General features: G+C 45.1%; 1 protein-coding gene across 3 annotated transcripts in view; it reads right to left on the minus strand.

The window, feature by feature from the left end:
* Positions 1-4,777, minus strand: part of Adcy8 (adenylate cyclase 8) — a 212,190-nt gene extending 207,413 nt beyond the window's left edge. For 2 of the 3 annotated variants that reach the window (XM_032916091.1, XM_032916083.1), the window contains exon 1: positions 2,647-4,777. In XM_032916091.1, coding sequence (XP_032771982.1) covers positions 2,647-3,597 — 951 coding nt within the window. In that variant the 5' untranslated portion in view covers positions 3,598-4,777. The remainder of the gene's footprint in view (positions 1-2,646) is intronic. The other variant, XM_032916099.1, reaches the window with a different exon arrangement.
* Between the last annotated feature and the right edge of the window lie 12,729 nt (positions 4,778-17,506).

Consider the following 17,506-nt stretch of genomic DNA (forward strand, 5'->3'; position numbering starts at 1 on the left):
AGGAGAAAGAATGGCCTGTGACAATCTGGACAAATAGAATGACCAGATCATATGAAGAATAAGTGGAGATTAACCCAGAATGCAGCTATAAAGACAAAGAGGTAGGAAAGTTCTTGAGATATATGGAAAGGTGGGTGGAGAACTTAGGATCTGAAGAAGAGCAGAAGAGGAAGTGTGAGAGGAGGAAAAGCAGCCCCTGGAGGGTAGAGTGGACTGTGATGAAAACATAGGAATTCACTGTGGTTGCCCAAGGAAGTTCTTAGCATGTTTTAAGTGTGATTTATGTACTAAACATGGAAAATCAACTAGTATTTCTTATAAATAAAGCAGAGCAAAACAAAATAAGACACCCTCTCCCCACTTCCCTCACACACAGTCTCAAACCAAGAAACCAAACCAAAAATAACACAAAACCAGGGGGTTGGAAAAGAGAAACCCTCCACTTTCCTTAAGGCTCTATGAAGCTTGTACCTGTAGGGGGCGCCAAAGGAAAATGTTTAAAGGAATTTGCAGCCCCAGGATGAAGAATACTATGGCCCAGGTATCTTCAGTATGGTGGAAAGGTTACCTATGAAATCCTATTAAACCAATAACTTGTCCCAAATAGAAAGGCAGATAGACTTAGTTTACGTGCAGTGAGCCATGGTTTTCACAGTGGAGAACTGTTTCTCATAGGATGGGAGTGGGAAGACATTGGGGGTTATTTTTAATCTTTTTCCCATCTGGTAGTATTTGAGTAGAATATCAAACAAATATGGAGCCAGAACTCGCTTGCTGGATTCACTTGGCAAGAAAAACATGTCTATACTTAGAACTTTGAAGACATTCATAATTTGACACTTAGGGTGTGTTTTTCTAAATACTACCCCGGCATATTTTATGTGGTCTTTCAGTAGCGTGCACCAAGGCGGGCTACTGTTGAGAGGCAGTAGGTTGTAAGTGAGGCTTTCTGCATACATCAGATATCTACAATTGATTGTGAGAACATTTTAGACCAAGTATGTCTTCAAAAAGGAGGATTCACAAGCAGGAGACAGATGAGGAGGCAAGAGGGAGGAGCAAAAGAAGAAAGAAATGATTTGCCAACACTGAAACGTAGTAAAGAAATGAAAGAAAAGAGCAGGGGTGCTCAGAAGAAAGTGGGTTTCATGCTAGGAGTTTAGACATCTGTGTTCACAGAATTGGAAATGCACAGCTCATACATTGTATAAAATTATGCAACCCCAGGCACAGGCCCCAAGGCCTTCTTCGAGGGACATTTTACTCTGCATCAAGTATTAAAGGGTTGGGATATTTTTGAGAGTATATTGACCATTGCCTAGAGTACGGAAAAGTTCAGCACTGCCCAGCTCTCAGCAAGTCTCTTATCTCCCTGTCTCAGGCCTGATGATCACAGCCAGGTGCTTCATATACTCACTGCTTTTGCTAGAGGAGACACTTCCAAAAGCCCAGTCAAAACAGCTAACCAGATAGGCAACCTCAGCAAATAGAGCCATCACGAAAGGAAAAGGACCTCCAATCCCATCAAACCCCACCAGGCAGTGATGGGCAAAGCTTTCCATTGGTGCTAGTGATCTGCAGACCACCAGTTACTTCTAGTAGGATTGCCCGCTGTAAGAACTATTTATGCTCGGCTAGAGGAGCTTTAACACCTATCTAAGCCAGCAAGAGTAAATAGAGATGTTGAGGACCGGAGAGATTCATACAAAACGGCCCCTAGCCAATCACCTCAGACTTGCTTTCATCCTAGACTGAGTCTGTTGATGTTTCCCTCTGTAAATGAGAAGCCCCCACACTCACTCTCCCTGCTAAGTACCAGATATTTGTTAAACAAAGTGTCAGGTCATTAATTATCAATTGGTTTTAGTGAACTTAAACAGCAGATTCTTTGTCGACCTTCCCAGTCACAGACAACATGAACTTTGTTCACATAAGCACATCCATATTTAATGAGGGAGAAGAAGAGAGCAGGGGAGAGAAAGGAGAGAGTTGGAGACTTCGTCTAAGTATTTCATTAAAGTCAACTATATTAAAATATCTCCTTTAGTTAATAAAAAACATATTCTTCGCCAAGAGTCTGCCATCTTGCCATTCCTGAGACCTATTTATTTATTTATTCAGAGATCTGGGGCTGGGCACTTTAATAAGCGATGAAAGCACAGTAGATCCCCCAAGGGCACTAACATTTCCCAAATAAAATCCCTGTCAGGATTGTGAAGGATGGGGAAGACCTATTGGAGGGCACCCAGCACTGCAACTCCACGTTTAGCAAAGATTAAATTCATTCAGAAACAAGCCAAGCAGAAATCCAAGTGAAGAATCCCTACAGCAACCTGCTGTGAGTTAGCAAAGCACCAAGGCTTAAATCTAGGCTGTTCTCCCCTTCTGTGTCCTGCCTCAGCGGCGCCTGAAGACTTTGAATGTCAGCCGCAAAGGCTTCTGTTAGAGAATTACAAAGCCGAGTAGTAAAGTTAGCCGTTTTGTTCCAGTTGTTATAAGCCTTGAAGCCTCCCACAGAAGCTCGCCCAAAACCTAAGTAAGCTAAGGAAGCAGACTTACAAGAATGAGGCCACCTTACTTCTCTAGAAGTTATTTCTAAACAACCCAGGGGAGTGGAGTGGGAAAGCAAGTGCAAGCAGGAGTTACCTGGTTGATGGAAAAGACCGCTAGTCTGGGTATGAGCACTTGAAGGGTGACTTGCAGCAAGGATGTGCCCAGGCCGGCCAAGATGGCCCAGGTGAGAGGCAGCGGAAGCATGCTGTAGGTGGCGAAGAGTGTAAAAAGCACGTAGCCTATGCCGTCGCCCAGAAGCCCATAGCCCAGGCCTGCTGCCAGAATCTGGGTGGTCATAGCCACCCAAGTGACCACGCCGCTGTACTGCAGGTAAGTGTGGGAGGTGGTGTCCTTCCTGACCACCACGAGGGCGCAGATCACCACCTCGATGCCAGTGAAGAAGCCTAGCAGGATGCCCTTGAGAGGGTCCATGGGAGCCGAGGCTAGGCTCAAGTGAAGAACTAGAAGGGTGAGTTTGGTTAGTACATCCAGCACGTTCATCACTACCTCCGATTTGCGCCTCTGGCCCAGGAAATAGCGTTGGTAGAGGCGCTCCAGATCTCGAGACTTGAAGGAGTTGCGTAGGGTTGGGAAAATGACCCCACGGTAGCTGTATCCCCCATTGAGGAAGAAATCCGAGTTACTTGGGGCACAGTCAAGGTGCAGGAAGCCCAAGTCGCCCCCACCCCCGCTGCCACTGGCACTGCCGCTCCCGCTGCGTTCCGGAAAGACTTTGGTGCCACCGGTGTTGTGCGCTCGCTCTCCGGAGCCCAGAGAATAGAGAGGCAGCACTGAGTCGCTAGAGAGCTGCGGCGCGTGGTGGTTTGGTCCGCTGCCCGCAGGGTTCGAGGCTTTGCGGGAGCCCCCGCCGCCGCCGCCTCGGTGGCCGTGGATGAAGCGCTGCTCGGTGATGTGCCGCACCGCAGTCTGCCACAGCAGCCGCTGCGGCCGAGAGCCGCTCCCGCCGTCGCCGGCCGGGGGCGTCGGGTGAATGGTGTAGAGTTCCTCGCTGCCGCTAAGGCAGTGCACATCCGAGAGCTCCATGGCTGGGGTCCGCAGGGAAGGAGGCTCAGACACTGGTTGTGGCAGTTGCGGGTAGGGGTTTCTAGAGACCCGAAGGCCGCTTGGCAGCGATCCCCTCTTTCCTAGGCTGCTCGATTGCAGGAGCCCTGAGCAGGGCCCCCACAGGTCAAGTCATAGTGAGCCCGGGAGCAAGGGGCTCCTGGTAGATTGCAGTGGACCCCTGCGTACTGGCAAGCCACCTTCCCGCCAATCAGCTCCGTTGGGATACGCAGTGAAAGTGGTGGCTATTTGTCCACGAAATCCTCGGCACTCTGAGCCACGCAGTCCCTTTCTGCGCTCAAGCTCCTGGGCTGGCTCTAGGCTCAGCGTCTTGGCGCAGTCTTCTCTAAGAGGCGCCTGGGCGCCGCGCTTCTGCTGCGCGTCGGGCGGGTCCTGGCTGCGGCACTGGACTCTGGACGCCCACGTCTCGGCGGCTGCAGAAAGGCTGGCCAAGGGTGACCGATGGCTAGGATGGGTGCTAAGTTAGCAGCTGTGGCTGCAATCATCGCCCTTCGGATAACTCCATTGCGCCGGCATGGGGAGTCGGGGAGGAGCTGGAGGCGGGCGCGATGAGGCAGGAGGTGTGGGTGATGGTGAGGTGGCAGGGCGCCCCGCGGGAGGGCAGGAGAAAGGTGGTATCCTTAACACTAACAAGTCACCAAACAGTTAATTTGGAGGTGTGCTGGATGAAGCTCTCTCTTCGGTTCCTTCCTGGTTGTGGCCACTTCCAGAGCAAATACTGACAGCGCGAGTTCTGGACTGATGCATTCCTCAAGGAGGATCGTGGCGGGGCGCTAGCCTCAGGGTCCCAGTCTCCGCTACAAGACTAAGTCACCAATGCTAGGAGCGATTCTGATGGGTCGCAGCACACAATTCCCATTCCCTTCACTTCGCTCTTTGGAGTCCATTGGGCCTGCCAGACCCCAGGGGATGTAGGAAAAGAACAAGTGGGGAGGGCTGTAAAGCCAACAGCTGAGTATGAAGAGAAGCCACTCGAGCGGATTCCTGAGCCTGAGAAATGAGCCTTGGCGTGTGAGGAGGCAGGCGAAAGGTTTCAGCGAGAAGAGAGGCTCCAGGCCGAGTGGAAGTCGACGAGACGCCTCCGGATCCAAGGAAGCGCGGGGCCACTCGGGCGCTCGGAACCGCGCAGCGGGACCAGAGCCTGGGAGGAATTTGGAGACCTGTCAGAGCGGTCAGACACCCGTGGCGACTTAAACCCGCCCCCGCGCCAAACCACGCCCCCGGAACCCAGGATTGGGAGGGGGGGTAGAAGGGCTGGGGGCTGGGACACGGAGGCACCCAGATCTGCACAGGACGCACCAGGTCTTGAAGAACCGCGCTGGTGGGTTGGGCGGGCGCGGACTGCTGGAGCCCCCGAGCCTGGCTGAGCGCTGCAGCGGAGCGCTCCAGCTGGCCGCGCCCGCTGGTTCCTCCGCGGTTCTTTTTTAAGCCCTGGCTCCTGTCCTTGGCAGGTGCAGAGCCAGGATCGTAGGCCGCTTTGCCCACGAACATCTCGAGACCAGAGACACGCACTAGAGGTGCTCATTTCCGCCCTCCCCACTCGGGAGCGGTGTGATGTGATGTGATGTGAAGTGTGTGTGAGTGCGCGCCTCTCTCGGTGTGTATTTAATGTCAACTTTCAGGTTAAAACCAATGAAGCGGCTCTCACAGAGGCGGGCAACCTCTAACTCTTCTCTACACTATGGGTCTGGATAGTTGAGGGTATTAGGATGGGGGCGTGGTCTGCATGTTTCGGATACTAAATTTGTCCCGGCTTTCAAGAAAGGTGCGAAAGAGGACCTTCAGAATATCATTTCCAGGGGCCTCAGGGAGGCAGCATTCCTGCCTGCCTAGGTACGTTGAGGGTCGCGATCAAAACCAAGTTGCCCCGCAGAGGTTCTTGAATCGGAGCCCAATCCAGCGGGGTCCTTGGGTTCTGGCTTTTCAGGGATCTGGTACCAGTACCAGTCTGGAGCCAGGCTGCAGGTGGTGGAAGTCATCACCTCTGCCACAGCGACTGCGGCGGCAGCCTGTGAAGCTCAGGCCCTGAACGCAGTCAGCTGATGGCCAATGACGTCAGGCTCTGGGAGCTTTCGTAACCCCACGGCGTCCCAGGAAAGCCTAAATGACCTGGTCAAGCCACCCTCGACACCGTCCCCACACTCACCCCACCTCTACCCCACCCCACCCCACACCCACCCCCATCTCATCCCCAACCCCAACCCCAACCCCAAGCCTGAGATGGCGTTTTTTATGCCCTTCTCTAGTGCAGACAAAGTCCTAGCTCCTTTTGGTCCTAGGCAAAAAACAGCTTTCTCCGAGGAGCTGGAGAGCCCTCCCTTCACCCACCCCAAAGCGTTCTCAGGGTTATTTGTAGCGGCTGTGCCCCAGAAACCTGTGTTTTGACTCCTCTTTCCAAGTCTTATAGGTCACCTGCCTCACATAGAGCATTCAGAAGGGGAAAGTCCTTTAAGGCACTACCTTTCCTCACCAGCATTGCAGGAATTTGGTGCACTAACTGGCAAAGATCGCTCAAGGAAGAACTCAATTAAACGATGAATTTTAAATAGAAAGGAGGCTATTCTATTTTAAGTTCAGCTTGTGGACATGTTGATTTGTTAACTGTAAGAAGATCCCAGACCGGCTCATCGACCCTTGCGAGCTAGAAGTTAAGAGCAAAGTATCTCAGAAACCGAACAAACAAACGCAACCAACAGCAGCAACAACAACGAAACCAAAAACCAGGTTGTTATTTAGACCTTAATGAAACCAAAGTATACATCAGTCGGAACGGTTTATTTCTCCTTTTAGATCTTTTAGATTCTTGGACTCAGGTTTTCCAAAACGTCTAAAACTCTAGGGTGGGTAAGCTTTTAATTTGGAGGAGAGGGAGAGAGAGAGAGAAAGAGTGAAGATTTTTCCCAAAGCCCTCTCTTCTGGACATAGAGATGGGGTTGTGGCTTTTCTCTTCCTGAGGGCACCCCAGCCGAGTCACCTGTGCCAGGGAGCACCCTAAGCACCAGTGACTGAGAGAGACGTCTCTTAGGTTCTTGCTTCTGTTTCTGGAGCCTGAGGGTTCAGCCCGGATCTATGAGGAGTTGAAGGCAGATGGAACTTTCCTGTAAAAATCTTCCTCCAAGCTGGACCTTCCCTTCCCGGGGATGATTTATTCAGCAGCAAGAGGAGGCAGACCAAAGAGGGGGAGACTTGGGCCCAATCAGAGAAAATGACTCAGGTTGGTGAATGAGCACAGCTTATTGCAAGGAGAAACTCCAAGAATTTCATGAAGTCAGAGGTTGGAGCAAACGCAACCGGGAGAAAACATCTCATCGGCCCAATTGACCTTTTCTGTCTTATAAGGGCACTGTTACAGGCTATTGTGAGGTGAGAGAGCTGATAGCATGGAGGTCCTTCTTGTTGGGACGAGATGATGCTCTTCAGCCTCCAGAGCATTCTGTTCTTGAATGAGAACTTTGGACGCACACAAATATATACTATATTTTGTAATATGCCAACCACTGAAAGATGTCTAACTTAAAACAAGATTTGTCAAGCATTGTGTGGCAGCCTGGGAGGAACTAGGAATGTGCTGTTACTCCCTATATATTTCAAAGTATATACTGTGATCCCGGCACAATATTTTGACATTTTAAATATATATATATATATATATTCCATTTCTTTGACTTCCCATTTCACCTTTCTGCCCCAAAATGCTGCACAACCCATTCTTCAAAGCCCAAATAGCAGATAGTGTCTCTGCATAAAGCCTTTTATGACATCCCTAGTGACCATGAACGAGGTCCTCCTATGCCATCTGATGGTATGCTTCCTGAACACTGGTGTAGATCCTACCAAAGGGATTACAGATCTTCCATTAAATCCCATGTTTTCATTTCTGTTGCTTCTCTTGGTGAAACAGTGATCCCCTTGAAGGGTATTGCCATAGCCCTTGGCTTAGAGATAATAATAAGGCTAGTGACATTTTCTTCAGCCCCTATGAGCTGTCAAACTCTTCCCCGAGTCCTCCATAAATATTCCACTTAACCATCTCAGTGATTCTGTGAGTCAGGCCTTTGTCTGCTTTTAGGATTCCCATTTTACTGAGCAGGACACTGCACACTGAGGCTTCTTGTATATAAATACCTTTCCCCATGGTGGGGGTGGTAGATGGTTAGGTACATTTGGATGGTCTAAGTCTCGCATGCACATACTTAATGAAAATTCTGTAATCAATGATGACTAACTTAAGCAAAACTAACAGAAGTAAAAATATTAAATGTGTGCTACATTTTCAAAGTCAGATTAAGCAATTTCTGAGTTGTTTTGATGTGGAGAAATCTGTTCAGTAAGACCAAATAGCAGATGAATGGAACAGAACACAGTCTTGTGTAAATGGGTAGAAGGCTTATTCATTTTGGCTTGCTTCAAGGCACATACCCACACTATTTTTATAATTGTGAAAAAAAAAACCAGATTTTCACATATTAGATTTAGCCCAAACAATTGACTTAACCTATTTCCCCCCCCCCCCACTAGTTTCACAGTGAGAAAATAGTCTTTTGCCTCTTTGGAAAATAACATTTATTTTGTGATGTTGATGCCTGCCACTGACTACATTTACAGTAGCTATATTTAAGAAAAGAAATTGGCTGTCCCCTCAAGAAGTACCTTCGACTCCTTAGCTTGATTGCACTCACATACAGGTGTAGAGTCTAGAATGCCCAACAGAGAGCCAGTCTCTTACTGAAGACATTAAATATTTACATGTAAAAGAAATGTTGGACTGAGTTCAACCCCAGAGATCCTGTTTCTAAAGGATGATGTTGGTGACAGAGCAGCTTCCCAAGTCAGAAGTCCCTAAAGGAAAATGACTTGCCTTCTTCCCCTGAAGAACTGCTGTTAGAAGACACCCACAACATTTCTGCTTCAACAGAACTTCAGGCGAAGCTGGTGTCTAAGGCAAATAGAACTCACTATGGGAAAGACTGCATTTAAAAGTTTGCACAACCATCCCATCTGGACTGCAGCACAATGCACAGTAGGAGAATAAAGTTTCAGCCTCACTCCTGTTTGTTCTCTGTCTTGAAAGATACAAGATGAAGTAAAATATCTGTAGACAGTTTGGGTCTTCACAGGAACTAGTTTAAATTAGATTTCGGTGCCTGCAACCAGAAAAGTGTCTCTCAGTAAGAAAACTGTTTTGAGACAGGAAAGGCAGAGCTCATGGCATAGTCAGGCAAGTAGCAGAAAGGAGCCTCCAAGGGAGACAGACAGAAACATTTTCTGATTCTTAAAAGATGATCCGTGGTTTAGCCAGAGGGTGAGAGCACTATGACATTGTTGCTGAAATTTCAAAATTACAAGAAGACCCCCGCCATACACACACACTAAAGAGGGATTTGAAGATCCTAGGCTTCCAGGGAGAGTACTTGGTCTCACCATTGCTCTGTTCCAACTATAGCACCATTACTAGCTATAATCCAGAAAGAGGAGGAAGAGAGGAGAGGAGAGGCAAGTGTGTGTGTGTGGGTGATATGGGGAGGGGCATCTAAACCTAAGGGCCACTTGAGAATGTGTATAGAAACCTAATACAGTAGAAATATTCTATAATACACACACATATAAAGATCATCTAAATGAAATTGAAAAATAACAAGGGAGCCAGAACTCCAAGAAGACATCTCCTATCACCAAATGAAACTCCAGTACTGGGAATGACTATATTTAATCAACTTCTTGGTTCCCCAAGGGGCATGGTGGAAACCCCCAAACAACCTAGGTTATTCCCAATGATACTGGTAGCTCTTTACAGGCTGACAGTAAGGCCCTAGTACAAACACAATACCCACACAACTCACTGAACAAGAAGAGGTTGAGTTGGTGCTACCTAGAGCCTTCACCTCTATGGTCTAGTGTCCATGGTACAGGACAGTACTCTGTCCACTACCAGATTAATCCAGCTACAAAGCTTTAGATGCACTGGTGCAACAAAGGCACTAAGCTAGTGGGAGTAACCAACTAATGTCTGGTTTGACTTAAGACCCATTTCAGGAGATTGAACCCACACCCAGCACTGCTTGTGTTGTCAAAAAACTGAGTCTAGGTAGGCCAAGGACCAAGGGCTAAAACCAAAGAATATGGCTCTGCCAAAGGAACATAGCAATAAAATGAATCCTAGCATTCTCCTATACTTATAGATCCAGGTTTTGCTCAGCCATCATCAGAGAAGGTCTCTCCTGCAACAGATGGGTTGCAGAGACCCACAGCTAGAAAGCATGCAGAGGGAGAGACCTTGGAATACGCAGTCCTAAGTGGAATATCTTCATCAAATTTTCCCTCAGAGAATTTTGTGGAAATGAAGCAGAAAGAGTAGAAGGGCTAGAGAGGATGAAGGCCAGGGAATCAAAGCTCTCTAGACACAGCAGGGCTAGCACACACATAAACTCACAGAGACTGAGGTATCATGCATAGTGCCTGCCTGGGTCTGCACCAGATGGGGTCCTAGAGTTGAAAGGAGGGGTGCTCGCATATCCCGAACCCAGATACTATCTCTAACCGATAACCACTTGCAAATCAAAAATGAGTTTTCTCCAAGAGTCTCACTGGGGCAACAAGCGACTCTTAAGACATATATATATGAATTTGATGAAGATATTCCACTTAGGACTGGGTATTCCAAGGTCTCTCCCTCTGCATGTATATATATATATATGTAGAAATTAAAAGTAGTGTTTCCATCATCTTGGTATGTATATTAGCTTCAGATTTGGGGTTTTTATGGGATTCTTGTGTGTGGGTGAACATATGTGTTTGTCTCTGTATGTACATGCTTTGCTTGTAATTTTTCTTTGGCTCTTTTTCTTGTCTGGTTGTTTTATCACATTCTGATTTTTTTTTGGTTTATCTTTCATTTTATTGTCATTCTTTAGGTTGCTGTTTGTTTTCTAACAAGAGGTGGAAAGTGTGTGGATCTGGATTAGAAGGAGGAGGTGGGGAGAAACTGAGAGGAGTAGTGGGGTAGGGAAACCGTAATCAGAATGTATTGCATGAAAAAAAATATCTATTTTAAATAAATGAAAAAAAAAGAATCTAGGTCAAGTGTGTAGTAATGGACAGCAAAAATAATAGTTAGCCTGCACCTTCCAACCTTGCTGATATTCTACAACTCTCCTTATTTCTCCCTTCTTTAAAATATCAATCCAATTATTATAGATTATTGTTATTTATTTTGAAACTTTATATGGGAATATGCTATTTACATCATATCTATTCTTTTTTGTTTCCTGTTCCAACTCCTCCCATTTCTCCATTCCACCCTCAAATTCATGAACTTTTCTTTATTATATATTAATATGAGATTACTTTTGTATTTGTGGATATATAAAAACCTACATATATTGAACCTATTTAATGTTGCTTATATGTACATGTTGTTTAGAGTTAACCTCCAGCTCCCTGTGCTTGTTCAACACATCTCCGTCCTGTTTCCAGTTCTCTTCTTTTTATAATTGACTAAGTCAAACAAACCCACTAAACATTAGTACTGCCCATGTGTTCATCGTGGTATAGGGCCGTCTACTGAAGCATGGGATACTATCCCACCAACCCTCAAAGAAGGATGATTGGCTCTTGCCCAGCAGGTATCAACTGTCAATATTTTCTCACTTAGAGGTAGAGCTGTCCATACTCTTTCCCCATCCATGCTGGGAATTTGGCCGGCTTAATCCTATAATCTTATGCTGGTAATCACAGCTGCTGTGATCTCATGAATTTGGTGGCCACACCATATCCAGAAAGGCAGCATCTCACTGCATTACTCCCCACCCTCTGGCTCTTATATTGTTTCTACCAACTCTTCCTGAGGTTCCTTGAGGCTTGGTGTGTGTGAGGGGGAGGAGGGTGATATATATGTTCTTATTAGGGGTGAGCACTCAGTCTCTTATTCTCAGCACTCTGACCAGTCATGTAACTACTCCCTGTAACTACTACCTATTGCAAAAATACCCTTGCTGTCCAAGACTGAGAGCAGTCCAGGTCTATGGGTACAAACATAAATATTCAAAAGGCAATTTGACACCATGACTGTTAGGCAAAAGGGCAGTAGCAGATGCCCCATGGTATTTTTATAAGCTGATTTTCAGTCTTTCTGCTGTCATGCACATTACCCTTCCAAGAGCCCAGTATTTAAGAGCCACATACTTTCTTCTCTCCTTCTGTAAGCTTGGGAATCCCCCATCTTAGACTACGAATAGTTTTTGTTGTTTAAGATCATCTCATTTTTTTTTTCCTGGATGCTCCTATGCACTTCGTTACTTCCTACCACTGTAAAACTTTTTGGTCTTCTATGCAGATTAAAATTTGGGAAAGAGAAACCAGATGGAAACACTACTTTTAATTTTTGCTCCTCCTTTCTGGAAGTGATTGACAGATAGCTTAATGAAAGGAAGGAATAGGTACTGCACAGGAGAGTCTCGCAGAATGGTCTCTATGTTTAAAAAGGATATGCCATCTTCATAGGTTAGAAATGGTTTTCATAATGCAGATCCAGTAAACTTATGGAGTTATGCAGCCAACTTCCTGGGTCAAATTCATATAGCATGTATAAGTAAATTTGAAGAATAAGGGTATCAATACTTCCATGATGCAATATGTGAGCAACTTTTCTTTTCCTTTTTTATTAACTTGGGTATTTCTTATTTACATTGCAAATGTTATTCCCTTTCCCAGTTTCCAGGCCAACATCCCCCTAACCCATCCCCCCCGTGTGGGTGTTTCCCTCCCCATCCTCCCCCCCATTACCGCCCTACCCCCAACAATCCCATTCACTGGGGGTCCAGCCTTGGCAGGGCCAAGGGCTTCCCCTTCCACTGGTGCCCCTACTAAACTATTCATTGCTACCTATGAATTTGGAGCCCAAGGTCAGTCCATGGGTAGTGGCTTAGTCCCTGGAATCTCTGGTTGGTTGGCATTGTTGTTCATATGGGGTCTCAAGCCCCTTCAGCTCTTTCAGTCCTTTCTCTGATTCCTTCATCAGGGATCCCGTTCTCAGTTCAGTGGTTTGTTGCTGGCATTCGCCTATGTATTTGTCATATTCTGGCTGTGTCTCTCAGGAGAGATAAACATCCGGTTCCTGTCAGTCTGCACTTCTTTGCTTCATCCCTCTTATCTAGTTTGGTGGCTGTATATGTATGGGCCACATGTGGGGCAGGCTCTGAATGGGTATTCCTTCGGCCTCTGCTCTAATTTTGCCACCCTATTCCATCCTAAGGATATTTTTGTTCCCCTTTTAAAGAAGAAGTGAAGCAACCTCATTTTCTTCATCCTTCTTGAATTTCATGTGTTCTGTGCATCATGGGTAATTCAAGCATTTGGATTAATATCCACTTATCAATGAGTGCATACCATGTGTGTTTTTCTGTGATTGGGTTACCTCACTCAGGATGATATTTTCCAGTTCCATCCATTTGCCTATGAATTTCATAAAGTCATTGTTTTCGATAGCTGAGTAATATTCCATTGTGTAGATGTACTATGTTTTCTTTATCCATTCCTGTGAGCAACTTTTAATGTACACAGTCTTCCTCTGAAGTGAGTAACTTCTAGATAATATAACAAAATTCCAGATAAAAAAATGTTTTCTCAAACTCTGTGTTACATTTTTTCCAAGTTTATAAAAAATAAGTTTTGGGTTAACAGAAAGTAGATTTAATGGTTGGACTCTCATCATTCAGTTATGGATGAAGCAGATTTGCATCGCAAGAACCATGTGCACACCAACATCCATGGTTATGTGTCTTGGGCACAATATAAAGTAGGTTTTGTAATGTGAATTTCTGTAAAAGAAATGTTTAGGAGGCCTCTAGCCCTGAGACACTGACAGGAATCTGAATTTAACTAAAGCTGCTATTTGGTGAGGTAAGTTAGTTTTGCTCCCTGGAAGATTACTGTCCTGTGGGAACTCAGAGCATGCTCTCTTTGTGAAGATGGGCAAGTTGTTAAATTGTTTTTAAATTCTGACAATATGGTGCAAAAGTAATAGTTTTCCAGGTTTTGTGAAGAATGAAGGGCATACAATGAAAGTCTTGGTATTGGGGAGTCTACCCAGAAAATGCTCAGCTGACCAGCTGACTTACTCCAGGTATCCACCAGAGGAGACCTATTGACTCCTGGCAGAATGGTCCCCAACTGTCTTCTGTTCTCAATAGCTGTGCTGCTGTTTCTTATTTTTGGCTACCGTCCTCTCTCGCTTAGATAATTTCAGCAGAGACTTTTAACATGTTTTTAGCTATAGTCTGCCTCCTTTCCCCAGTGCTTGTGATTATTCTAAATTAAAAATATGATTGCAGCACCTTTTTTTAACAGTGGGAAAAATAGCACATAACATAACATTCACCTTCCTAACAGTTTTAAGTATGCAGTATGATGCTGCCAGCCGCAAGCACACGGTTGAGCAGCAGCTTCCTAGTTCTCACCTCGATGGTCCCAGAAAACTGAAAATTTATACATACTAAAGATCAAGGCTCCTACTTCCTACAGGCCATCTTGTTAAGCTCTTGCTCAGCACACTGCAAAGACTTAGTTTAGTTGTCAGTGTGGAAGATAAGTTTTAGAACTGGGGATTGGTTTTCCCTCCAGCCCTATCTCTTATTACTGTCCATCTTGTCCTGGGCTTGAGCTTCATTCAGTTCTCCAGATAGATTTATCTTGCTCTCTCTCCTCCCTCTTTGTACTTATTCTTCTGCTAGTAGCACAGGCTTCAACTTTTACTGAACGACTTCCCACGATTTCCAGTGACTGAGTGAGGTATCTTTGTAAATTATAACAACCTTGCCTACAAAAAAAAAATGGGAAAAGTCATTAAAGAAAGTGACTTGAGCAAATCGGCATTTGTTTTTCTTAGACAGAAAGGACGGTGGTGAAAGGATCTGGTAGTTGGGTTGAGGAAGTCAATCACATAGATCATTGTGTGCTGGCAGAGGAGTTCACCCTCCTCTTATTATGAGTCCAGCTTCGTATGATTTAAGCATGCATCCATACATTCTTCCTTATATAGATATAAAGCAGGCTTGGGGAAGAAAGCAAAGAGGTTTCAAACATATCTTTAAAGTCTGTGGAAGACTTTCATATGCAGCTCATTGGCCAACACTGTGTTGTATGCTTTCCTCAAATCCAGGATCTCTCTAGTAATCAAGACATCTAAGAGAAGGAACATATTGGGGTTGGGGCTCAACTAGCATCTGGGATGTCTTGATACTCCTCTAGCAGCTCTCTGTCTGGCAAGTTGTCTTCTCCAACTCAGTCTTATCAAGTTGTGTCCCTTTGACTGTTTTTGGCAGCATGATTCCAAGACAGTGCTGCTGTTGATCCCTCATTTGTGTATGTGGTCTTTCAATTCCCCATCAATGGAGTGTTGCAATGGAGTGTTGGGGTTCGTCCAAATGAGCAATAAAGAACAACAGAAACAGTAATGTGTTACTTCCGAGGCTAAGTCACACATCCTTGCTTTGTGGAAGCATCCAAACTTGGGTGAGCCAGCCATCATGTTGGGCATTCATATAGACTTCCAGAGAAATGCATGGGGCAAGAACCTGAGTCTTCATATGCACAGTCAGGAATAAAATACAGTAGTCCCTTCAGGCAACCATTTGATCAAGTCATGGCTCAAGTGAATTTTCCAGTCCCATCCATGCAGCAGGAGCAGTCTAGCTTCAGCTGTTAGCTTGACTTTAACCTCATGAGTAGTTCTGAACTGAGTTCCAGTGCACTGATCTTCACAGTAGTACAGTAAACATGGATTGTTGAATCCTATAAACTTGGGGTCATTTGTTAAGCAGCAATAGATAACAAATACACTGATTCTCTCATTGAGTTATGTTCCTCAACCAAAAACAAAACCATAAGCAGCAACTAAAACAAACCTCAGTTATGTGGTAATAAGAATGGCAAAACAAACAAACAAAAAGCATCCCTTTTTAGGTTTTATTCATTTTCTATAGAAAGGAGAAATATTGCATGCTTCCAATAACCTTTTTTAAAATTTTGACATAGTTATGAGTGACTAGGATAGTCTGCGAATGTAATTCTTTCTAAGTCTAAAACCATCCCTATTTTGTACTTCCTGCAACTAATCAATGAATTAATTAGCAAATGGGTATACATTAATTAACTGAAAGACTGATAGAGGCATACCATGGAGTTATGGAGAAGATATTTTCCCCAGGCTTGAAAGATGAATAGGCAATGAGGTCCATTAATATTTATTAACTGAGGGACAAGAGGACTTAATGCTCCTCACCACTGCGTGGCATCTTCTGACTGGAGTGTTTTCCTGCTTGTCCCTTAGCTGCTCCAATTGGGTCCCATTAAGAAGCCATATCCCCAACAGAGGACTGACCCTTCACCACCTTTCTCCAGGAACCTGTTCTCCAAACTTCCTCTCCATTGATCTTTTTTCATTTCTTGTTTAACATGTCGCACCATCGGCAGAGGTCTTACTGTCCTGTTGAGTTTTTCATTTCCTTCTTCTCTGGCTAAGGAGTGAACTCAAGGAAGGCAAGGGCTGTCCTTTCTTTCTTTCTTTCTTCACCCGGCTTCATGATAAAGAAGATTTAGTGAGCAGTTATGGAGTGAATGAACAAATGAACAGTCAATGGCTAATTTTGTGCTAAGTAACAGGATGCTGACTCTGATACAGGTAAACCACAGGGGTAGCTAGCTAGATTAAGGGAATAAAAGCTTTACAAGTGAAGAGCTTGGGCAGAGCCATCCTCAGAAAAGGAATGACAAAAGCTGCATGACCATGGGACACTTTGAGGAAAGCTGAGAGAGTAAGACACTTGGTTGGTGTAACTGGTCTACACCTTCACTCTCAATCAGATGATGTAAGATATGCACTTGGGGTTACACTTTGAGGCAGAGACAGGAAATTGGTTACCAGATGGCATTTAATACATGTTAAAAAATAAAAACAAACAACACTCCCCAAACAGTATAAAAGGTAAAACATCTTTTAGACTTATTTGTACCTCAGTTAGGACTGTACTGGTTCAATACACATTTCTCAAGTACTACAGTGAGCTGCTTCTGGTTTCCAGTGCTGACAGTGGATACTGTTTATAATGTAGGGGACATCAAAGTGGAAAGCCTCCAGGCTTGCTTTTCCCTTGACCTCCTCTAACTCCTATTTTATTGTGTATTCCTTGATAGCAAGTAGGTCCAGAAAAAGATCATCTTGCGGCAAAAGTGAACAAGAAAAACCTGTAACTTTTGCTACTTTAAAAGCTATTTTTGTATCATACATACTTTTTAAATTGCTTACCTCACTCGAAATTCAGAAAGCCCTCGGCTCACTCTGCCTTGGATTTCCAAAGGGAAGGGAGAGGAACAGGAACCTGAGAAAACACACACACACACAACACACACACACACACACACACACACACACACACACACACACACACAGAGGGGAGGGAGGGGAGGAAGGGAAGGGGAGAGGGAGACAGAGAGGGAGAGAGACCACACAAAATTACATATATGTACATGCATGCACTCACACACACAAAGAGAGAGAGAGAGAGAGAGAGAGAGACAGACAGACAGACAGACAGACAGACATTTTAAAAGGTGGAAGTCAGAGAAGAAAGATATCTTTCAGTTTCTCAGAGTGAGCCTGGCATTTGTAAATATTTTCCATAATAAGTCCAACGGTTCTGCAAGATAAATGTCTCCATCCTCACGGTGCAGACAAGGAGACCAAGACTCAGCTCACAGTGGCTCACTGAATTGAATCAGGAATGGGACCTGAAATCACCAAACGTTTTCAAGTTTTATATGTATGCTTGGCAGGAAAGGGGATACCAGGAAACTAGTTGGCAATGGACAAGATGGG

This window comes from Rattus rattus, chromosome 1 (assembly GCF_011064425.1).
Source record: "Rattus rattus isolate New Zealand chromosome 1, Rrattus_CSIRO_v1, whole genome shotgun sequence".
NCBI lineage: Eukaryota > Metazoa > Chordata > Mammalia > Rodentia > Muridae > Rattus > Rattus rattus.